This window comes from Lethenteron reissneri, chromosome 26 (assembly GCF_015708825.2).
Source record: "Lethenteron reissneri isolate LAM-NWPU_2019-01 chromosome 26, ASM1570882v1, whole genome shotgun sequence".
Lineage (NCBI taxonomy): Eukaryota > Metazoa > Chordata > Hyperoartia > Petromyzontiformes > Petromyzontidae > Lethenteron > Lethenteron reissneri.
In genome coordinates, this window is record NC_083804.1 from 1,963,471 (window position 1) to 1,987,589 (window position 24,119).

The 24,119-nt window shown below is 51.9% G+C and overlaps 1 protein-coding gene across 1 annotated transcript in view; it reads right to left on the reverse strand.

Moving 5' to 3' along the window:
- Positions 1–23,697, reverse strand: part of MSRA (methionine sulfoxide reductase A) — a 98,219-nt gene extending 74,522 nt beyond the window's left edge. The window contains exon 1 of the mRNA XM_061559714.1: positions 23,135–23,697. Within this exon, the coding sequence (XP_061415698.1) occupies positions 23,135–23,306 (172 nt within the window). The 5' untranslated portion in view covers positions 23,307–23,697. The remainder of the gene's footprint in view (positions 1–23,134) is intronic.
- Positions 23,698–24,119: the final 422 nt, after the last annotated feature.

The following is a 24,119-nucleotide window of genomic DNA, read 5'->3' on the forward strand; positions in this document are numbered from 1 at the left end:
CCATCCGCTCGCGGTGACGTGGCCCGACCCGCTTAAGCACCCGCCGCTTGAGTTCAAAGTGTACGGCGTAAAATCAAAAAGGACGGTGCATTAGGGAGCCTCGATGCTGCTCGGGGATTTCGCTGCGCTAAAGCAACACGCGCGGGGATGGGGACGCGCGCGATCAGCGCTTGTCCGCGCCCATGCACTCGCATTCGAAATCGCGCGTTCTGATCACGCGTGTGCGTAGCGTAAATCTTCGTAAACAATGATTACGTCACGCGAGTGGTTTTGCTGCCAATCTTGCCGAAAAAACGACAGAGGCCAGAGTCCCGCTGTTTGCGAGCTGCGTGTTGGGTTTCGCACCGACTGGTTCAGTAGCTCCTTGATCCTTTGGGACAACCTCGTACACACCAATCATCGTCTGCCAACTGCGATAACTTGGCAGGACCCTCCTGAACGCGAGTCATGAGACTCGGTGAGGTTTTCACGAGCAAACGAACACAATACAAATTATGTTAAAATAGTGGCACTGGGACGATCTGCTGCACAAGAACGGGACCAGTGGCAGACAGTAGAATTGCAGGCGAGCGGATTATTGGCATGGTAACTGGCTGCGTGCGAAGGTGCCTTTCCGAACGACAACGTTTGCGCAAGTGCTTAAGCGAAATTACGCATTTTACGTGCAAAAATACCGTCGTTTTCGGAACTATAATTGTCCCTGTGCGAATGAAGCAGCAAAAAAACTAATCTGTCACCACGTCTCGCCTTGCTACGGGAGCACTCGGGGCAGAGGGAGGGGGGGGACACCTTCCAATCGATTCCACGTCTCGTCTGGTGACGAACCGTGCACATTTGGCAGGCACCACCAGAACAACGATGTCCATCGCGGAGGGCAGGGAGGGAGGGAGCGAGCGAGAGAGCGAGGGCGGTCGTGATTATTTGTAAAAAAAAAAATACTCGCGCAATTACGGTTGTTTAAATGAACATTCGCGTCGCATGGATGCGGGGGGGGGGGTAAGAAAAAAAACCCACCACCTCCTTTGTTTCGTCCTCGTGTTCAACATTAAAAAGGAGGTGGCGACTCGAACCGCAGATTATTTTTGTCACGCTCGATTAAATTACCAAAGACATCGAGAGGCGGGGGGAGAATGGGGGTGGGGTATCATCGGGAAAAACCTAGCCCCGCTGCATTTGTTTTCATTATTTATGACGGCGGCCTCTGATGTGTTAATGACTGCGGCGTTACGTGAATGCAGATGAGATGCCCCGGGTCTACGAGCCGATTCGCGTGCCCGCTAGAGAATTGGTACGCGAGCGAAAAAAATAAATTTTAATTTCCTCTTCCAGTCCCCCCCCCCCCCGTCATGCCCCACCCTCCACCCCCAGACCTTTTTCCGCAACGTCCCTCGACGGAGCGATGGGGTTGGTGGGAGGGGGGGTGCGTTCGGGAGATACCGCGGCTCTGGAGGCTCGCGTAGTTTTTATCCATTTTTAAGAAGGATCCATCCGCCGGCGGGGGCCCATCGTGACGAGCCGCTCGCACGCCGCTTGCAGAGAGCACTCCATTTTTGTTTGTTTGTCGCAGTGGTCGTCCCGGTGCCGGGCGGCGGCGGCGACGGGAGGGATGGGCGAGAGGAGTGGCAGAGGCGGTAATTTAGAGGTCTTTAATCCCTCCACGTGCCACGCGCTCATCTGAATTTTTAATCACGACAAGAGGCAGCGCGACAGATTTATGGCCAGGAGCGCTCAGCCATCGCACGGCGGGCTACGTGTCCCGCAAGCAAGAGCGTACGAGCAAGCCTGCACAGGCTGCACAGCATCTGCACCCAGACAACCACTCCAACCACACCAACCGCACCAACAACTCCAACCACACCATCCGCACCGACCAATCCAACCACACCAACCACTCGAACCACTCCAACCACACCAACCAAACCCAGACAACCACTCCAACCACACCAACCACTCCAACCACACCATTCGCACCGACCACTCCAACCACACCAACCACACCAACCGCACCAACAACTCCAACCACACCATCCGCACCGACCAATCCAACCACACCAACCACTCGAACCACTCCAACCACACCAACCAAACCCAGACAACCACACCAACCACACCAACCACTCCAACCACACCAACCACTCCAACCACACCAACCACTCCAACCACACCAACCACACCAACCACTCCAACCACTCCAACCACACCAACCACTCCAACCACACCAACCACTCCAACCAGCCCCAGACAACCGCGACGTGAGTACTAGAATGCCTTAAAGACAAAGATTCCCCATATAACCCTAACAAATTGTTGGGGCAAGTCCCGTTAGCGAGCACCTATGCAGGCCAGCACAGCACACGCTCGTGGTGATGTTTGCACACCTTACCAAGTCATCATTTGAGGCTGAGTCGACCTAGCGGAGGCCCGGGACCGGACCAGATCATCTTTACCGATGTTGGCTGCCATGAGCAGGCATCGCACTCGTGTCGCTGGGTTCACAGCGCAGCTCCCCAACCACTGCGCCACCACTCCCCACTAGGTACTAGAACGCATTCCACATGCACAGCTTGCAATGTACACGTGCAGCCCTTTGTCTCTATACTGCTGGATGAAGGCCTCCCACGTGGTGCGGACCGTGGGGGTTATTTGACCGTACTTCACCACGCACAGACACGGTGGGCATCGGAGTGCCCAACCGTGTAGCCTATAACAGCTGTCTTGCGTGGCTGTCCCCCCATCAAAGCACTATCCAGGCTCAAATGGCTGCTTAGCTTCTGAGATCTGATGAGATCCTAGGGCATTGTGGGTGATGTAGTGATCTGCAGCTCTCAGTAGGCTTCATACTAAACCAGCCCTTGAAAGTATTTGGCTGCTTATACATTTTCACGTGACAAGATGCTTTCTCAGGCTATCATTTGTGTTAGCCAGGTCGCTTCTTTTAAAAACAGGGCCTTACCTGGCGAAATAAAAAATAGTTAAAAGTTTAGTTTTTAGCCCCACGCTGGTTCCATGTTATGATCACAGTTGGGGAGCACAAAAGCAGGCCCAGAGGCGCAACATGCCAAGATGCCCAGCAACAAACAGCACAACTGAAGACGCAATAGGAGTACAGTGAACGCGCTTCTCGAATCCGGCAAGGGTTAGAGGAGCGGCAGGGAATTCCCCAGAAGAGCGGCGCGATGAACCGTCGCGATTCAGTCGAGGAGCGAAACTATTGCAGAGTCTCGTTATTTCTCTCGGGTTTTTTTGTTGCAGAATCATTCGTACAGTTTTTGTCCGCTCCACGAGCCAAATTCTAACACTGGCGAGCAGTTTGAATTTAATTCGCGTAAATTGTAAGTTTACGAAATTCAAGCATGCACGCGGGAGCGCGCCGATGCGCGTATCTTGCACATATCATGCGCCTAACAATCATTAAACTGCTGCAACGTTACGTACACAGACTCCCAGCGAGAACAATGTTGATCATGATAAACCATCGGCCTTAAGATACAATAAGTCTCATGACTATTTTTTAGGAGGGTCGTGCCACATCGAGATGCTTGGCAATTTCATGAACGAGCGTGCGCGGGCCTCTTGTGGCAAGGAACCGGAGACACCCGGAAGAAGACCCCACCACGCCGACGAGGGCATATACCACTTCAGAGCTCCGCACGGATGGATTCGATAATCTGTTTCTGTACAGCCGTCTCCTGCCCACCTCGCAGCGCGAGCCTACGCCACCTGGCATTTCCGCAGGCAGTCTCTAATCCGAGTACTTATCCAGGCACGACCCTTGCTTAGCTTTCCGAGTTCAGGGGCATTCCGGGTGGGGCACCACGGTGACAAGATGTTAACTACCTCGCCTGGTATGCAGGAGGTCGCGAGTATCATCCCGATCCTGACGACACCCGCATATTTGGAGTGGTCGCATGGCTTTTTCTCCGGGTCCTCCGGTTTTTCCCCTCCTCATATAGAAACAGCGTCACGCATTTAAGAGTAATCGGCTGCTATACATTTCCACATGGTGATGATGATGATAAGCCACTTCGTTCAACTATCATTTGTGACGGCCAGGTCGCTTCTGAAAAAGAGCTACATAGAGTTCAGTGGGGCCTTGCCTGGATAAAAAAGAAAATTAAAATATGTTTATAGTTTCACTTTTCTGGCCGTTTGCTGCCTCTGCGCATTCCGCGTGGATGTGGATGTGGCTGACTCGGACGCGCCGTCCCTGCGCTGCGAAGAAGCCTCGGGGCTCCACGTCGCCCGCGTTTACGGCTCTCGAGCAACGGGGGTGACGCGGCGTGGCGCGGCGTCACAACCCCAAATGCAGCGGCGGGGATTACGGCACAAAATTACGCTGCTGCTGCTGTTGTTGTTGTTTTTATAGTAAAGCAAGTTGCAATTTTGGGAGGGGGGGGGAGATGTCGCTGCAGACTCCCCCCTCTTTTGAAGGTGCCTGCAGTTTTAATTACATCATTTAGAGTGTTCCAAGGCAGGGCTTTTCAATTTCACGGAAATGATTGCAACCAGCGACAGATGTGGCAACATTAAAGGAAATTACTCGCAATTTCCGACTGCTGTTTTTTTTCTCTGCTGGTAACCGCGCGATAATGGTGCCGCGGCAGGGAGGAGGTGATGGGGGGGGGCAGCAATGTTGGGGTGAGGGGGAGCTATGGCGATGAAAGTTGCTGTTGTTGTTGATTTCGGGTGATGGGGTAATGAGGGGGGAGTGATGTGGAGATGATGTGAGCGGGGAGTGATCGGAAAGTGATGCGGGAAAGATGGGGGTAGGTATTGACGTGAGCGTGATGGGGGAGTGATGCGAGAGTGACGTGGGAGTGATAAGGAAGTGATCGGGAGCGATGTGTGGGTGATGAGCAAGTCATGTGGAGGGGTGCGGTGTGACAGGAGTGTGGTGAGGGCTCGGCTGAGGGCTGTGGTGAGGAGTGTGGCGAGGCTCCGCTGTCGGAGAGCACCGACTGTACTTCAGTAACACCAGGCTCCTGCTTCACGACCGCACACGTTGCTAATTTTAGTTGAAATTGCACGCTTTGAGCACGACGCCTCCTCCAGCGTGTCACCGCCACCACGCAGTACGACTCTCTGCATCATGGCCGTTATCAACAGCCCTGTCTGTTGTCGTCCGATGATCATCCAAGCTGGTGTCGCTGCGCTCGGAGCACTGGCAATCAAAAGGTCACGAGTTCAAATCCCCAAGGGAGACGACTCATTATCGTCGTACATACACCGAGTCTCTCCCCTTTGTGAAGCATGAAAGTAGCTCATGGACAGAGTGGTCTTTGCAGAGCGGCAATTCGATGTTGAACTTTACTGACCGTGCGAGCATTTAACTGCAAACACCGTCGTCATCGTCAGTCATCATCATTATTAACGTTAGCCTCGTCATTATAATTACCATAGTAGTCATCATCAGCAGCATTTTCGACTGCTGGATGAAGGCCTCCCCATGCCTACAACAAATATGTATCATTATACCTCCTTTGCCAGTACCAAAATATAATAATAAGGTTTTTCCCCTTTTTTCTGGCAACAAAACTGAAACCTTTTTACAAGGATTCATGTCTGCATTAACCACAATACTTGCAGTCAAAATGCAAACAAAAAACATACTATGATAGTATATGCATTGTCCTTGAAACTGATTGGTCCACACCAGGGACGGCTTTATTTTGAGCCTCGACCCAATTGGTGCTCGACCAGAGGACGCCAAGAGGTGTACAGCTCAAAGACAATGCACTATCAAAGTAATGAGGGCTCGGGGTAAGCATCTACATCATTAGACCTCCTTTGCCTGTACCAAAATATAATAATAGGGTTTTTTCTGGCAACAAAACTGAAACCTGGTGTGGACCAATCAGTTTCAAGGACAATGCATATATTATTATCACAGTATGTTTTTTGTTTGCATTTTGACTGCAAGTATTGTGGTTAATGCAGACATGAATCCTTGTAAAAAGGTTTCAGTTTTGTTGCCAGAAAAAAGGGGGAAACCCCTATTATTATAACAAATATGTACGTACGACTATTGAACTTATTTTGCTCTGTACAGAGCCAACCGTGCTAATCGGAGGCATGGCACTAAAATCAAATACAGGTGACCACAATGGCCATGTTGACCCAACACCGCCGAGAGCCAGGGTTTAGAATCCGAGTTTCGGGAGCCCGATGGTCTCGGCCCAACGACTGCAGACACGAACGCAAAACAGCGACGAATGAGGTTTGCCACCAAGCCTGTGGCTCCATCTGCCATCCCCCAGAGCGAGCCCACGGTGTCGCTGCCATTGCCACGGGGAGGAGCGCCTCTCCAGGCAGGGCACTGGAAAAGGGGGGCAAGCGTCCCCCCACCGTGTGGACAAGGGGGGCGATGATCAAAGCAACCCTCAGAAGTAGATCATCGATATCACACCCTACACCGCAGGCCGTTCTCAAACACAGGGTTGATGGGCCGCTTTCGTGGGAGAGTTCCGAAAGGAGAAGTCTTCGTATCTCGGGGGGCATAGTGCGAACAATGCGATTCAAATGAAGATTTGGAAACGTTATCTCTTTGGGGACGACCAGTCAAGTGCCCTTCAACGCTTTGTTGATGAAATGGTTTAAAAACGGGAATCGTTATTGATACATGTGTAAAGATGAAGGCCCTCCAATTACGTCTCTTCTGTGAATCAAATGTCCCATTAATCGGCTCATCTGGCGTAGCACAATGGGGCGGTATTGAGTGATAAACGGCCATTTCATCTCAATGAAAACAACCAAACATGGGGATTTTTTCCCACAAAGACAAAGATCCCCCGTGAAGTCTTGAACAGACCGCTGCAGGGGCAAGTGCCGTCACGTCCATGCAATCCAGAAGCGGCCTCCATCTGTGGCTTTTTGACGGCGACGTGCAATCCCAGCATGCCGTGCACGACAAGGCGGCAACACCGGTAGCCCCGCGGATCGTACAAAACACCGCAACGGAATAACAATCCCAATCACCGGCTCGCGAAACTAAACAATACCAACCCTGCAATCGCAACGAATGATCGGATCTTAGCAAGGGGGGGTGCGGGGGGAGGGGGGTGGCGATCGTTGTTCGATGCTCGGGGCAACGCGGCGGCTCGCGCACGCCGCACCGCTGACAAAGGGAGGGCAGCCAGACGCAGCAGCCGCGGCAAGTGCACCTGCACGCACGCCGAGCGGCAGACAAAGGCGAGGGCGCGCTTCCACAGATCCACAGCGGCCTGCGGGGGGGCGGAGGGCAGCGCCGGCCTTCCGCTCGTCCCCGCGCCGCGAGGAGTCCACGGCACGCGACGCGCCGTCTTTTGTGCGCGAACATTTGGGGAAGGGGGGGGAAGGCGCCGACAATAGCGACCGTGCGGTTGCAATCAAAAAACGCGGAGCGCGGACGGCAGAGGTGGCGGTGAGAGACGTAGGGTGATAGGGGAGGGAAGAGGGAGGGTACGGGGAGGGGGATGTTATTATTTATTGGATGCCAAGAAACATTCGAGGCTCACAGGGCAAGTCGTCGAGGTGGTTTGATTTAAAATCCTGCTTTGAGGACGCAGACGTACGTGGCAATTGCAGGATACGTAACTGCGGCGTAACGGAAGGGTAACGGAGGGGTAACTGTGAGGTAACTGTTCGGTAACTGCGTCGTAACTAAGGGGTAACTGTGGGGTAATTAAAGGGGTAACTGCTGCGTAACCCAGGGGTAAGTGCGGTGTCACTGCGACATTACTACGGCATGCGGGACCGCAAGACGCCCCGATGACTTATTCCGCAGAAAAGAGCGCGGCTGGCGAGAAAGCCCACGGAGGAGAGGGGAAAGCGTTTCCCCGCCATTGGCGCGTTCCCACCACTGCCCGGCGCTGCAGGCGCGTCCGCCCCGATCGATATCGACGCCCCGTCGCGTGCGTAGAGAACGGCCGCCCTCCGAGCCGCGCACGTCGCGCCCGACGGGTTCGCGTCGCGCTCGCGCCCAGCGACGGGGCCCGTTGGGTTGACCCGTGGACCCCGATTTGTGAGGACCGCGCTGGATCGAGGTTCGGGGGTCTAGGGGTGAATGGCGGCGCCACCACCACCACGGCGGGTCGCAGGGACGGGGGACGCGATTCCGACCGCCCGTTTTTTTGTCTCGTTTGTTTTCGCCATCTCTTTGGCACCTTCAGAAATCTCTTCTGTCTCACGAGTACAACCTGGTTCTCTCCACAAGCCCCGATGTTACATGACCATATGCTTTGCATAACGTTTGCATCAACTGGAGATAATTGATTGTCACACGTACAATGGGAGGCAAGCATCGCGAGCGCAAGAATCCATTTAAATCGATGAGCCTCTGTGGCGCCACATGCCTGGTCTTTACCGTCCTTTGCATTGTTGATCATTATTTTGTTGTTGTTGTGCTGTTTGGACATTGTGTTCTCACCGATACCCAAAATGTGATGTTGGCGTATCGTTGCAAGAGTCGTAAAAAGACAACCGATAAAATTCTCGTTCGACGTGCGCGTCACGAGCATAAAGAGGGAATCGATTCCAAACGACGGACTCCGCACGCATCGTCGTCCCGGCTCTCGTTCGTTCGCTCACCCCGCACAAACCCACACAAAGCCTCCGAGCGAGACCCATGAAAAATTCAGCGCTGTGCTTCCTCCGCCGCTGCTTCCTCCGCCGCCGTAACGTCACGCTATTGAGCGATCAGGGTGAAACAGGAGGCACCGTGCCCAAGGGCACGCAGTCCCTCAATCTCCATCGATTGATAACTTGTTTATTGCCGTCCCGCGACGGACGACCCTATAATATTTCAAGATTCCATCTACATTTCTCAAAAGAGTCGGGATCGTATGTCTGCGCAGCCGTCGCGGCCGCCGCCGCCGCCGCTGCTGCTGCTGTAAATGAGAGAGGCCAAGTCGGTAAAATGGCAGCGGGGAAGGCGTCATCCCGCCCATGAAAATGACTCCTCCAATCCCAGTTTAAAAAAACAAATGGGAGGATTTTGAACCCCACGCTCAGCATCAGAACGATCGAAATCCATCGGTCAAAATCGATCCCCACGCTTGCAGGAGGTGCGCCCAAATCACGAGCCTACAAAATAAATATTCCGAACAAATGTATTCGCTGTCCTTTGTCAATCCACTGGTGGATGAAGGCCTCCCCCGGTGAAAGATCTCATTCGTCAACAACACTAGCTGTGGCCGGGGATCAAACTCAGGTGGCCAGATTCATAGGGCAGTGTACTAACCACTGTGCCACCCCTCTACCATTATGCAAATCATATGTAAATCATATGCGAGCGGAACCTCTAGGCTAACAGAACGAATGAGACAGAACGAGCAACACGTATGGATGAGACAGGCGGGAGTTTTTGTCCCTCCCCCGCACCTCCGATTAGCACGGTTGCCTACGTACGGTGCGAAAGCAGTTCAACATACATACACACGTACAAAGGAGAGGACCGCGCTATCGATTATCATAACTCGTCCAACAGTAGGACGGGTCTCACAATTTACGCACATAGCGGCCACGGACACAATTCAATGCACGCACAGCGTACGCAATCAACCGCGGCACAATCACCGCCGGTGCCGATCGGCGGCAATCCCACAACCCCCGCGCTCGTTGAGGCCGGAGCGCAAGATTTAATTAAACAAGCCGGGGAAATCAGCGTCGGCGGCAGAGACCAGGGCCGCGCGCCACGCGCACACACACACAAAGCTCCCCGAGGCTCAGTCACGGAGATCAAGGGCAGGCCCTGCGAGCCGCGCCCCCCGAGAGCGGACGGCGGGGGTGGCGGTGGCGCGAGGTCTCGTGTTGCCGCGTGACTCCGTGAGTCCGCACGCGCCCATTTACACCCTGCCCCACTCCGCACGCCCCTGAGCAGCGAGCCGCCGCCATTCTGCCACGGGGTGGTGGAGGGTGGCCCGGTGAGGGGGGGGCGACACGATTCCACGTCAGAATCGATTATTTTTGTTGTATCGTTTCGTACCGTCCGTGTCAGTTCGCACTGCCTGCCTCGACATCATCCACACCTCCGATCGGCACGGTTGGCTACGTACGGTGCGAAATAAATTCCACATACATAAGGACATACGTAACGTTCGTTCCGTTAGCCTAGAGGCAATTGCATGAGGGAACAGTGGTTTGTACCGTGGGTCTCGTGTGCGTTGTCCTCGTTTGTGTCGTCTGTTGCAATTGTCCTGGTTTTCTCTTCCCAATCGCCCAAAGGTAGCGTTCGGACATCATTTCCAGGAATAGTCGATTCTTACGCACATCGAGTCGACGCGTGTGCCGTTAAAAGTGATCGTCTATATCAAACGGTCAAAGTGGGCGTTGGTCCACCGCTAATATTGGGCACGCGTGAGACGATCTCATTGTCGATTTAAATCCATTGTCACAATCACGACGCATTGCACACACACGCTGTATTTCAAATAAATACAGTGCGTGCGTCCAGGTGATGCATCCTCACGCGAGCGGTCGACGGAATAGAACCGGCGATCACAAAGTCAAGTTGTGCTGAACACAACACACCACTGTCACGGCAGTCAAAAAGTTTAACAATTCGAATGCATTTCTCTGGACGTTTCCGTACGCGCCTAAATTCCTACGCGGGTTAGCGGCGAATCTTAAAACAACAACGATGCGAGCAACCTCGCGAGCGAGCGACGGCGCCGTGGCACCGGGCGATGGTGGCGTGCGAGAGAGGAGCGAGAGCACGAGCAGCCTCTGCGCCCAATGCGCAACGGCCGGAGGACAGCGGCCACGGCCGAAGGGCAGCGGGCAATGGGCAGTGCCCACAGCCGACGGGCAGCGCTCGTTGGGCAGCATCCGCGACCGATGGGCAGCGCCCGTGGCCGCCGCCGCACCACGAGCCTCATTATCGGCGCCCAGACGTCTGCCGGGTTCGCCACGTCCGTTTGAACACCGCGCGCCGCTTTCGAGGAGCCGCCTAATTCAAAGACGGAAGGCACATCATTATATCTCCGCTAACAGCTCCGCGTTATCCGCACTTCAAAATGATCGGGGGTTCTAAACGAGAAGAAAGATTTACAATCAATTTTGGGAAATAATGACCGCGTTTAAATAATGTGTGCGCGCGTGCGTGCGTCCGTGCCGAGCGTTCGAGCGGGAATGTGAATCAAATATGCAAATGCCGCGCTGCAAATTATCACTAACGCCAGAGGTCAGATTGAATTTGAACTCGGATTTACGATGTCGAGTTTGCATTTGATCGACTTACTTTATGCTCCATGATTGCGCCGTGGCAAAAAAAAGCGGTAAATTACGACGGTCATTGTCCAGTAATGCCTCATTTTTTTGCCCGACTGCCCTCGCAAAAAGAGTTATTGTACCCCAGTTGGCTACGACACGGCAAGTTACACATCGCGATGTGTACGCCGCAGTATGCTCTTTTGTGCCAATAACCAATTTTGGTAATTCGAACACAGAGCAAACTGTCAAGCCGATTCATTGTGAGAGCCTCCATTTTGTTAGGGAATTCAACTTGCACGGAGGCACGCGATGGCACAAACGTAAGCTTGCGCTGACTCGCTCGCCTATCACGACAGTACGCTGAAAGGGTTAGAGAAAAAATTACTGGACAATATTGAAAAAAAAGCCATGGTCAATGCACTGCTGGATGAAGGCTTCCCCAAGATGCCGCCATCTCCCACGATCAAGCGATGTTTAAAACGCTTTCTTGAAAGTATTTCATTTGCAATCTTGGTAACAACAAAAAATATCTAAAATTATATTCACATCAGTGAGCTGCGCTGTGAGTTTCATCACGAACGGTTTTGGGATTTTATAATTTTCTTCGTAATAACGTGGAAAAGTCCTCAGAAAGACAGACCGACGGACCGACCGACAAGACAGATATTTTCTGAACGCTGCAATAAGTAGCCTTTAATAACACCGTAAGCTGCGTTTCCCAAACCATACGCCGCACGCTGGCCCGAGTTTAAGTCAACATGATCAACGGCAGCTTCCCGCCATGGGTGTCAGACCGGCAGAGGAAAATAATCATGCGAGCGCGAGCATGCGATCGATAAACGCGAGATTCTCTGCAAGGACTGCAAAAAGAAATTTAGCCAGGCGGCGGTGGCTACGGACGTAGCCTGTCATGCAGCGCCGTGGAGGCAGAGAGGGTTGGTGGATCGCACAAACGTTTCGAAATACCCTTCCCTTGGGTGTCGAGGTGCCATACCCTGGCTGATCACGAGAAGACGGTGCAGTGCGGAATAATATCATCTGTGCCTTTTGTATGGGATGAAAGCGTTGCCCCCTCACACACATGGATTTTCTCCAGGTGCCTCCTGTTAATTCCTGCATGTGTAATGACGACTTGACACACTTCTCTTGAGATGGCACTTTATTGAAGATGCGTTCATTTGACATCAGGCGGAGATCCCACTGCAACAGCCCAGTCTCCCACGTATCTCCCCCTTATATACCAACCGAGGCCACGCCCCCCTTCTCGATCATTCTCGCTGACTCTGGACGCTCGCTCTACCGGCAGACTCCGCCGTCCTCTTCCGTCACCTGACCCCGCTCCCTTCTAGAACGTTCCCGTAGCCACCAGTCCCTTCGCACTCACAACTGATACCCCCGGCATTACCTCCCGTGGCCACCAGTCCCCTCACACCGCATGCAGGCTCTATTGTTATTACACATATATAAATGAGCAAAGAATGTCTGTTTGTGTGTAACGCGCGTGACGTCACCCCACAATGCCGCACTCCCCCCCCCCCCCCGTCATTAATATTCATGAGCGTGTGGATTTTTACACTCAGGCAGAAGGTCGAGCAGAAATAAAAAAAAATTCGGAAATTCGCTTTAAGTTTGACGTTTCTTTATTGAAAGTTAATATAATAAATAATTATACGCAGCAACAAAGTGCATTTGGTGTCTTATCTATTTCTTCAGCACTTGAGACAAAAGGTAAGTCTAATTTATGCTTCTACATTATGGTAAAATAGACATTTCTCGGTGATTTTCCAGATATTGTATCGAATTCCATTTTATTTCAACCCCAGCGTCCGAAAGCAGAAGAGAATAAAGTATCAGAGCAGTGACTTTGAACAAATTGAAGGTCAGTTATATACAGTGCTACAGTGACATGAAGTGAGATGTTGCATGACTTCGTTTTGTGCCAGATTCACTGCCATTAATACAGTGCGACAGTGAACTGCAGTGAAGTGTTTGATGACATACTCTTGTGCAAGATTCACTGCCATTACATTTACACAAGTATTATACTCTGCTCAATTTTTTCGTAAATATTACAGCTTCCATCCTAGGCCGGGCAAACAAGCTAGTGTAAAATACTTATGAATTGGCTGGTAACATCTTAATATATAGAGGACTGCACAGACTGGGCAATTGGCACCGGTGCACCGCCCGGCTGGCTTGATACGTGCCCGTGGTTCCTCAGCAATTGTGAAATGCAATTTGCACGAACGACGTGAAATACAACTAAAACATTACAACACCAATAAAGCCATTCGCACGTAACACCACGAGCTAATCAAGTGATAACTAAAAAACACGCCACACCGTGCGGCGTGTTTAAACAATCATACAGGATTATTTAAAAAACAACAACACCTCTCAGCGCTTGCCCAATCTGCCAGTCTTAAACTCTGCTGCCAAGCCCCAAGATTCCAGAAAATAAACTGAACAGCGCAGTGATAAGAATAATTATTTGTGAGGGTGGTCAAATAACGCATAGAACAAAAACCAATTGTGGAAGACTAGCCGGCAGGCCAGGCAATTACACGAGCCTCTGGCGGCCATGGAGAGTTTGACGGTGAAAATAAATGCGCGCGGCGAAACTCGCAAGCGTGCCAACGCACGCAAGAGTCGCGTGCGCGCACTAACGCCAAATCGCTCACGTAGTCAAGCGTGCAGGCTCACCACACCAGGGGGCTCACCACACCAGGGGGCTCACCACACCAGGGGGCTCACCACACCAGGGGGCTCACCACACCAGGGGGCTCACCACACCAGGAGGCTCACCACACCAGGGGGCTCACCACACCAGGGGGCTCACCACACCAGGGGGCTCACCACACCAGGGGGCTCACCACACCGTGGAGCTCACCACACCAGGGGGCTCACCACACCAGGGGGCTCACCACACCAGGGGGCTCACCACACCGGCCATCTATCCAAAACGTATGGACGGAGAGACAGATGCATCGACTTGCCTTTGAGGTATAGCAAATAAAGAAGCGATCCGCTTCCTCAATAATAGAATGAAATTCGACGCACGGCCATCGCGTTTAAAATTCACACGCGACACTGACTGAAGCAACGAAGCCTCACAAGTGTTTTCGAAATAAGATGTGGGCGGCAGACATTCCCACCAAACGCCGCTGCTGCTGCGCTAATTTTTCGATTTAAAGCTTTCGTGACTGCAGGGATTCATCTTCTTGGTTCTTTCGGTAAAGTCACGTAGAAGGGAAGTAATAAAATAATAAAATTATTAATAAAATATATTATATTATTTTATTATGTTTTATTTTTATTATTTTATTACTTCCCTTCTACGTGACTTTACCGAAAGAACCAAGAAGATGCTGCGCTAATGTCTATCCGAAGCTGAACCTCGCACAAGCCCACGCCAGCTAACGAAGCAAGATTTTGTTTTCACGCCGGGCAAATTAAAGTGAACTCGTATCGACGCGGCAGCGGAGCTCACGGACGCGGCCGATCTGCGGGTGCACAGGATAACTCGCGAAACAACGCCATCCTCTTGTCTGGCAAAGGCAAACTGGGGACAAATCTCAGCGGCGTTGAAGCAAAGTTCACCCCCAAACGTCGAATGGGCCAGGTCCACTCACACGTGAAGGGACTGTTATCACGACCGTGCTGTTTCTCAACCGCTGTGTAATGATTTGCAAACAGGGTGGTGGGGTGCACGGGGGGGGGCAGGTGACACTTAAACGAACTCTGGAAATAAGAAACGTTGCCTGAGGGGGAACTCATTTGAGTTCGGTTCGCGATGCGATGAAAATGGCTCAACATCTTGAGATGAGTGCACAATGTGTTCCTCCTGGCTGATTAATGGACATTAATTCGAGCTGAAAGGGTCCGGTGAAGAAAAAGACTGGACAATATTGAAAAAGTTATACCGCCTGTAAAAGCATTTACCAAAAACGTTGTGTTTATGTGATTATTTGTTTATTTACTTGTTACGAAAAACCTCGCCGAGTTGCAGGTAGGGTTGCCACCGCTGAGGTACAAAAATCTGGGACATTATGGGAAGACGAACATTTCACGTGACCGAATAGGCGAGAACTCCAAGCAAATGCATTCTCTTGAGTGCTGCCCTGTTATTATGAAAAAAATATTAAGCAATTTACAAATAAGGGGATTTTAATATTCTGGGATGATTGCCAGATTCATCCAGGGTAGCAGCAACCTCAACTCGTGAACAATCCGTGGGAAAGTCAGGACAGGTGGCAAACCAAAGTTTCAAGACTCCTTCTTTGCTGCTTCTTGGCATGAGACGAGTCGCTAATTCCTTCCAGAGGGTGCATTGCAAGTTTATAAAATATATATAAATGCAAAATATGTGCTTATAACACAGTGATTAAGAAAGGACAAATTAAAAGCTTCCCACTCGGACAGCCTGGAGCAAAGCAGCCCAAGTGTGTGTGCATCATCTGTAAGCAATTGTGTTGTGTCCATCCACTGCTGAGTGATTTGACCATACTTCGCCGCGATGGTCAGTGCAGGTTTGTTGTGAAGGATTGTGGGTAGCAAAGAAGCGACACGTGAGAGCATAGTATAGTAAAGCAAAAGATCAGCGCAGGTTGGCTACGTACGGTGCGAACGAAGTTCAACATACATGAACCTGTTGTGTATAAAAAACACTATCGATGCGAAAGTTAACATATTAAAAATGTAAATGGTTTAAATTAATTATTGAGTAAATCACTATTCACATTCCTGGAACTCTTAAGCCTCTCAATATTATTGCATGACTGACGCATTTTCGGATTAACTGAAAACTGCATCGAACTAAATCCCAAAAGTCTTTTACCAAGTCATTCAACGTCAAAAACACATCAAGCGTTTGACATCAATCATGACGTGCTGATGACCAAAGGCAACGACAGTACCGAGCCAGTGCTGGAAAGTCCACATTCCTATGGCAGGGACCAGTCGAGCATATTCAGAGATTCAGTACTCCTAAGGACGTAACTGATGCACAGGCGACCAATATACATATATATACTGAATCCATGCCACACAATCGTCTGGGGGAATATCACACGAATGATAATGATTATGAAACGTTAATTGTTCACCAATTGGTTCGGGTGACCCCTGCTGCCACCAGAGGCGCTACCATTCACGAGAAGTCACGATAATTGTTGACTTAAAGCTTTCGTGACTGCACGAATTAATATTCTTTGGGTCTTTCGGTAAAGTCACGTACTGTAGATAGGTTTGTTATTTTTCTTTGAACCTATCTCCGTGACTTCAATGATGCTTCACATCGCAAATTGTAATCCGGGAGAATAAAGCTACAACTACCAGCTCGTGTACAGCACTGTACTGACAAAACACGTGTGTGTCCTCTCAGATGCCACGCAATGTTAGGGGCCATCCATAAATGACATCACGCGATTTTGGACGATTTTTGACCCCCCCCCCCCTGATCACACGGCGTCACAAAAAGTCAAACCCCCCCTCAAATATGACGTCACAAAGATCTGCCCCCCCCCCCAAAAAAAAATATAAAACATGCTTCAAATCGCTTTAAACTATTGTCATTGTAGTGCGTATTTAATGTGGCGCTGCACTCTGATGTTGTAGGAGAAAACATTTATTAAAAAGTATATTTAATTAAGTAGAACGTGTTGTCTATATTTATTTAAAGTTGCGTATTTTGATGTGACGTCAAATATCTCAACCACCCCCCCCTCGTCACACATCGTCACAAATATCTGACCCCCCCCAGGTGCGTGACGTCATTTATGGACGGCCCCATACGTAAAATGTGACGGTTCGATTGGGCTTCTCAGCAAATATACAAAGTCGACTTCGTGGACTGCTACTTACAAAGTGAGTGGCGCAAGTGGCTAGACCCGTGGTGTGATGTGTTCATCTCGGAGTTACGCAAGCGAGGAATTCCGCTGGACGGGGGCAAAGCCAAAGGGCATTCATCAACTCGAACCCGTGACTTGCCTCGGTTACTTCACGATCCCCACCGTCACCAGCTCTGCAATCCCAATGCGGAATGTCCACCTCTGTCCAGCCATGCCCTTGAAGGTCAGCATCCCTCCACACCCTCCACACCACCACCCTTCATCCAGCCTTGCCCTCTGAGACCTCCACACTTTCTAGGTCTACAAACCATGCCCCCCCCTTCCAGCCTTGCCCTCTGAGACCTCCACACTTTGTAGGTCTACAAACAATGCCCCCTTCCAGCCTTGCCCTCTGAGACCTCCACACATTGTAGGTCTACAAACCATGCCCCCCCCCCCTTCCAGCCTTGCCCTCTGAGACCTCCACACTTTGTAGGTCTACAAACCATGCCCCCCCCCCCTTCCAGCCTTGCCCTCTGAGACATCCACACTTTGTAGCTCTACAAACCATGCCCCCCCCCCTTCCAGCCTTGCCCTCTGAGACATCCACACTTTGTAGCTCTACAAACCATGCCCCCCCCCCTTCCAGCCTTGCCCTCTGAGACATCCACACTTTGTAGGTCTACAAACCATGCCCCCCCCCCTTCCAGCCTTGCCCTCTGAGACCTCCACACTTTGTAGGTCTACAAACCATGCCCCCCCCCCCTTCCAGCCTTGCCCTCTGAGACATCCACACTTTGTAGCTCTACAAACCATGCCCCCCCCCCCTTCCAGCCTTGCCCTCTGAGACCTCCACACATTGTAGGTCTACAAACCATGCCCCCCCCCCCCTTCCAGCCTTGCCCTCTGAGACATCCACACTTTGTAGCTCTACAAACCATGCCCCCCCCCCCTTCCAGCCTTGCCCTCTGAGACCTCCACACATTGTAGGTCTACAAACCATGCCCCCCCCCCCTTCCAGCCTTGCCCTCTGAGACATCCACACTTTGTAGCTCTACAAACCATGCCCCCCCCCCTTCCAGCCTTGCCCTCTGAGACCTCCACACATTGTAGCTCTACAAACCATGCCCCCCCCCTTCCAGCCTTGCCCTCTGAGACATCCACACTTTGTAGCTCTACAAACCATGCCCCCCCCCCTTCCAGCCTTGCCCTCTGAGACCTCCACACATTGTAGGTCTACAAACCATGCCCCCCCCCCTTCCAGCCTTGCCCTCTGAGACATCCACACTTTGTAGGTCTACAAACCATGCCCCCCCCCCTTCCAGCCTTGCCCTCTGAGAACTCCAGACTTTGTAGGTCTACAAACCATGCCCCCCCCTTCCAGCCTTGCCCTCTGAGACATCCACACTTTGTAGCTCTACAAACCATGCCCCCCCCCTTCCAGCCTTGCCCTCCCAAGAACTGGGTCTACTCTCTGGCCCAGCCCTCCGGTGAAGCTCCCTGGAGAACTACACTCCGAGTCGTGTTCATTCCAGCCAGTGCCCTCCCAGATGCTAGACACATCTCCTGGCCATGCCCTTCACTGCTCTCCCACCAACGTCTTGGGGGCCGTCCATAAATGACGTCACGCGATTTTGGACGATTTTTTACCCCCCCCCCCCCTCGTCACACGGCGTCACAAGTCAGACCCCCCCCCTTCAAATATGACGTCACAAAGCTCTGCCCCCACCCCACCAAAAGCATATTTCCATTTTGAAAATAAAACATGCTTCAAATCGCTTTCAACTATTGTCATTGTAATGCGTATTTAATGTGGCGCTGCACTCTGATATTGTAGGAGAAAACATTTATTAAAAAGTCTATTTAATTAAGTAGAACGTGTTGTCTATATTTATTTAAAGTTGCGCATTCTGATGAACCGTCACATTTCTCAACCCCCTCGTCACACATTGTCACAAATGTCTGACCCACCCTCCCCCCCTAGGTGCGTGACGTCATTTATTTGGGTGGCCCTACAAGTAGGCCTCGGCAAGGTAAGGTAATTTACCCTTTTTACCGAGTAAAAGGGTCAAGGTGTCGACATGCCAAGGGGTAAGGTAAAGGGTACAGGGTAAAGGTAGCTCGGAAGAATTACCCGGTAGGGTAAAGGAAGCGCGAAGTATTACCCGGTAAATACGGTGCCTTGTTGACCGCTAGAAGCTCCGTGGCGCAGTCCGTGGCCTCCATTTAATAAGTAATATTTAAAAAAACTTTCTTAGAAACATGCTTTTATGAAATGTACTCGTAATGGCAGAACTCCACGACTCCAAGAAGTGGCCCCGAAGCTTGCCACAACGTAAGGGGCCGTGGTGATTTACAGCCAACGTGAGTTGACCGTGGACAATTAGACCCAAGCTGAAACATAACATATAAAAAATGATTTTATGATAGAATATAGTGTTGTCATCAGAATGACATAAGTATACCAAGTTTGCGGTCGATACCACATTAGGAAGTGGGATAAAATGTTTGTTACAAGATTTGAGGATACAACAACGACGACGACAACAATGACAACAACAACAACAAGCGTGTAAAATTGGAATCATCGAGAGTATTGTATATGAATAAAGCGCTCTACCTAGCATTTACCGTTATAAACCTTGTTCATGTGTAGTTCCCTAGTAATTACCCTGTGATCGGGTAATTTATATAGGGTAAAGAGTAAAAGGTAGGGTAGAGTGATTGTATTGTGGTAAGGTAAAAGGTAGGGTAAACATAGGCTCGTTGTTTTAACCATTTAACTTTGACCTTACCTTGCCGAGGCCTACAGCTACAAGCCCTAAGGCCACTGGCCCCTGGCCTTCCAGACCGTGCCTCTCCCGAGGCCTGCCCCGTGTGTGTGGTGTGTGTGGTGTGTGTGTGTGTGTGTGTGTGGTGTGTGTGTGTGTGTGTGTGTGTGATGTGTGTGTGTGTGGTGTGTGTGTGGTGTGTGTGTGTGGTGTGTGGTGGTGTGTGTGTGTGTGTGTGGTGTGTGTGGTGTGTGTGTGTGGTGTGTGTGGTGTGTGTGTGTGTGTGTGTGTGTGTGTGTGTGGTGTGTGTGTGTGTGTGTGTGTGGTGTGTGTGTGGTGTGTGTGTGGTGTGTGTGTGGTGTGTGTGTGTGGTGTGTGTGTGGTGTGTGTGTGTGTGTGTGTGTGTGGTGTGTGTGTGGTGTGTGTGTGTGGTGTGTGTGTGTGTGTGTGTGTGGTGTGTGTGTGTGTGTGGTGTGTGTGGTGTGTGTGGTGTGTGGTGTGGTGTGTGTGTGTGTGTGGTGTGTGTGTGTGGTGTGTGTGTGGTGTGTGGTGTGTGTGTGTGGTGTGTGGTGTGTGTGTGGTGTGTGTGTGTGGTGTGTGTGTGTGGTGTGTGGTGTGTGTGTGTGGTGTGTGTGTGTGTGTGGTGTGTGTGTGGTGTGTGGTGTGTGGTGTGTGGTGTGTGTGTGTGGTGTGTGTGTGTGTGTGTGTGTGTGTGTGTGGTGTGTGTGTGTGGTGTGTGTGTGTGGTGTGTGGTGTGTGTGTGTGGTGTGTGTGTGTGGTGTGTGTGTGTGGTGTGTGTGTGGTGTGTTGTGTGTGTGTGTGTGGTGTGTGTGTGTGTGTGTGTGGTGTGTGTGTGGTGTGTGTGGTGTGTGTGTGTGTGGTGGTGTGTGGTGTGGTGTGTGTGTGTGGTGTGGTGTGTGTGTGTGTGTGTCGTGTGTGGTGTGTGTGTGTGGTGTGTGTGTGTGTGTGGTGTGTGTGTGTGGTGTGTGTGTGTGGTGTGTGGTGTGTGGTGTGTGTGTGTGTGTGTGTGGTGCGTGTGTGTGTGCGTGTGGTCAGTCCGTGTGTGTGTGTGGTGTGTGTGTGTGGTGTGTGTGTGGTGTGTGTGTGTGTGGTGCGTGTGTGTGGTGCGTGTGGTCAGTCCGTGTGTGTGTGTGGTGTGGTGTGTGTGTGTGGTGTGTGTGTGTGTGTGGGTGTGATGTGTGTGGGTGTGTGTGTGTGTGGTGGTGCGTGATGTGTGTGGTGTGTCGGTGTTGTGTGTGCGTGTGTGGATTGTGTGGGTGTGGTGTTGTGTGGTGTGGTGTGGGTGTGTGTGTGGTGTGGTGTGGTGTGTGGTTGTGGGGGTGTGTGTGTGTGGTGGGTGTGTGATGTGTGGTGGTGTGGTGGTGTGGGTGTGTGTGGTGTGTGTGGGTGTGTGTGATGTGTTTGTGTGGTGTGTGTTGTAGTGGTGTGGTGGGGTGGGTGTGTGGTGTGTGTGTGTGGTGTGTCTGTGGGGGTGTGGTAGTGTGGGGTGTGGGTGTTGTGTGGTGTGTGGTGTGTGTGTGTGTGTGATGTGTGTGTGGTGTCGTGTGTGTGTGTTGTGTGTGTATGTGGATGTCAGTCCGTGTGTGTGTGTGCGTGGTGTGTGTGTGGTGGGTGTGATGTGTGTGTGTGTAGTGTGTGTGTGTGGTGTGTGTGTGTGATGTGTGTGTGTGGTGTGTGTGTGTGGTGCGTGTGGTCAGTCCGTGTGTGTGTGTGGTGTGGTGTGTGGTGTGGTGTGTGTGTGTGTGGTGTGTGATGTGTGTGTGTGTGTGTGTGTGGTGTGTGTGTGTGGTGTGTGTGTGGTGTGTGTGTGTGGTGTGTGTGTGGTGTGTGTGTGGTGTGGTGTGTGTGTGTGGTGTGTGATGTGTGTGTGTGGTGTGTGTGTGGTGTGTGTGTGTGTGGTGTGTGTGATGTATGTGTGTGGTGTGTGTGTGGTGTGGTGTGTGGTGTGTGTGTGGTGTGTGTGTGTGGTGTGTGTGTGGTGTGTGTGTGGTGTGTGTGTGGTGTGTGTGTGTGGTGTGTGGTGTGTGTGTGGTGTTGTGTGTGGTGTGTGTGTGTGGTGTTTGTGTGTGTGTGTGGTGTGGTGTGTGTGGTGTGTGTGTGTGTGTGGTGTGTGTGTGGTGTGTGTGTGGTGTGTGTGTGTGTGGGTGGTGTGTGTGTGGTGTGTGTGTGTGGTGTGGTGTGTGGTGTGTGTGTGGTGTGTGTGTGGTGTGGTGTGTGTGTGGTGCGTGTGTGGTGTTTGTGTGTGGTGTGTGTGTGTGGTGTGTGTGTGTGGTGTGTGTGTGTGTGGTGTGTGTGATGTGTGTGTGTGGTGTGTGTGGTGTGTGTGTGTGGGTGTGTGTGGTGTGTGTGTGGTGTGTGTGTGGTGTGGTGTGTGTGGTGTGGTGTGTGTGTGGTGTGGTGTGTGTGGTGCGTGTGTGGTGTTTGTGTGTGGTGTGTGTGTGTGGTGTGTGTGTGTGGTGTGTGTGTGTGGTGTGGTGTGTGTGCGTGGTGTGTGTGTGTGGTGTGTGATGTGTGTGTGTGGTGTGTGTGGTGTGTGTGTGGTGTGTGTGTGGTGTGTGTGTGTGTGGTGTGTGTGTGTGGTGTGTGTGTGGTGTGTGTGTGGTGTGTGTGGTGTGTGGTGTGTGTGTGTGTGTGTGGTGTGTGTGTGTGGTGTGTGGTGGTGTGTGTGTGGTGTGTGTGTGTGGTGTGTGGTGTGTGTGTGTGGTGTGTGTGTGTGTGTGTGTGGTGTGTGTGTGTGTGTGTGTGTGTGTGGTGTGTGTGTGGTGTGTGTGTGTGGTGTGGTGTGTGTGTGTGTGTGGTGTGTTGTGTGTGTGGTGTGTGTGTGTGTGTGTGGTGGTGTGTGTGGTGTGTGGTGTGTGTGTGTGGTGTGTGTGTGTGGTGTGTGTGTGTGTGTGTGTGTGTGGTGTGTGTGTGGTGTGTGTGTGTGTGTGGTGTGTGTGTGGTGTGTGTGTGTGGTGTGGTGTGTGGGTGTGTGTGTGTGTGTGGTGTGTGTGTGGTGTGTGTGTGGTGTGTGTGTGTGGGTGTGTGTGTGTGTGTGTGGTGTGTGTGTGGTGTGTGTGTGTGGTGTGTGTGTGGTGTGTGTGTGTGGTGTGTGGTGTGGTGTGTGTGGTGTGTGTGTGTGTGTGGTGTGTGTGTGGTGTGTGTGTGGGTTGTGTGTGTGGTGTGTGTGTGTGTGGTGTGTGTGTGGTGTGTGTGTGTGGTGTGTGTGTGTGATGTGTGTGTGTGTGATGTGTGTGTGGTGTGTGTGTGGTGTGTCCGTGTGTGTGTGTGGTGTGTGTGGTGTGTTCGTGTGTGTGCGTGGTGTGTCCGAGGGTGCGGGGCTGGTACCGGACACCGCCATGCGCTCCACGGAGCCGGGCAGGGCGCGGTCCGGGGAGACCATGGAGACCCGGGACGAGCTGTCCCCCATGGCGGCGGCGGCGGCGAGGACGACTCGAGACAGAGACAAGGAGAGCGACAGAGGCCAGAGCCGAGACAGACGCGGGCAGGTGGACAGCATGCGTGCGGGAGAGACGCGAGGGTTGTGTGGGAGACACACGGAGACAGGGAGAGACACGGAGAGACGTGGGGGGAGACACGGAGACACGTATTTCGACACGGGGGAGACAACAAAAACCACTCAAGACACGCAGAGAAGCGCGAAGACGGATCGAGACACTCAGGGCCCGGGACAAGTACAGAGGCGGAGCCACGTTAAGACAGAGACATACGGAGAGACGGGGACACGGGGAGAGACAGGGACACGGGGAGAGACAGGGAGAGACGCGGAGAGACACGCTGAGAGACAGGGACACGCAGAGAGACGCAGAGAGACACAGGGAGACACACCGAGACACGCGGAGCCGCGGCTCCAGCTACTACAGTGCAGCGCGATACACAACACGAGGCGGAACGGACCCGGAAACACGTGCACACGCACTGTAGACCACGTGTGTATACACACACACACACAGACCACGTGTGTCTACACACACACACAGACCACGTGTGTCTACACACACACACAGACCACGTGTGTCTACACACACGCACTGTAGACCACGTGTGTATACACACACACACAGACCACGTGTGTATACACACACACACACACCACGTGTGTATACACACACACACAGACCACGTGTGTATACACACACACAGACCACGTGTGTATACACACACACACACACCACGTGTGTATACACACACACAGACCACGTGTGTATACACACACACACAGACCACGTGTGTATACACACACACACACAGACCACGTGTGTATACACACACACACAGACCACGTGTGTATACACACACACACAGACCACGT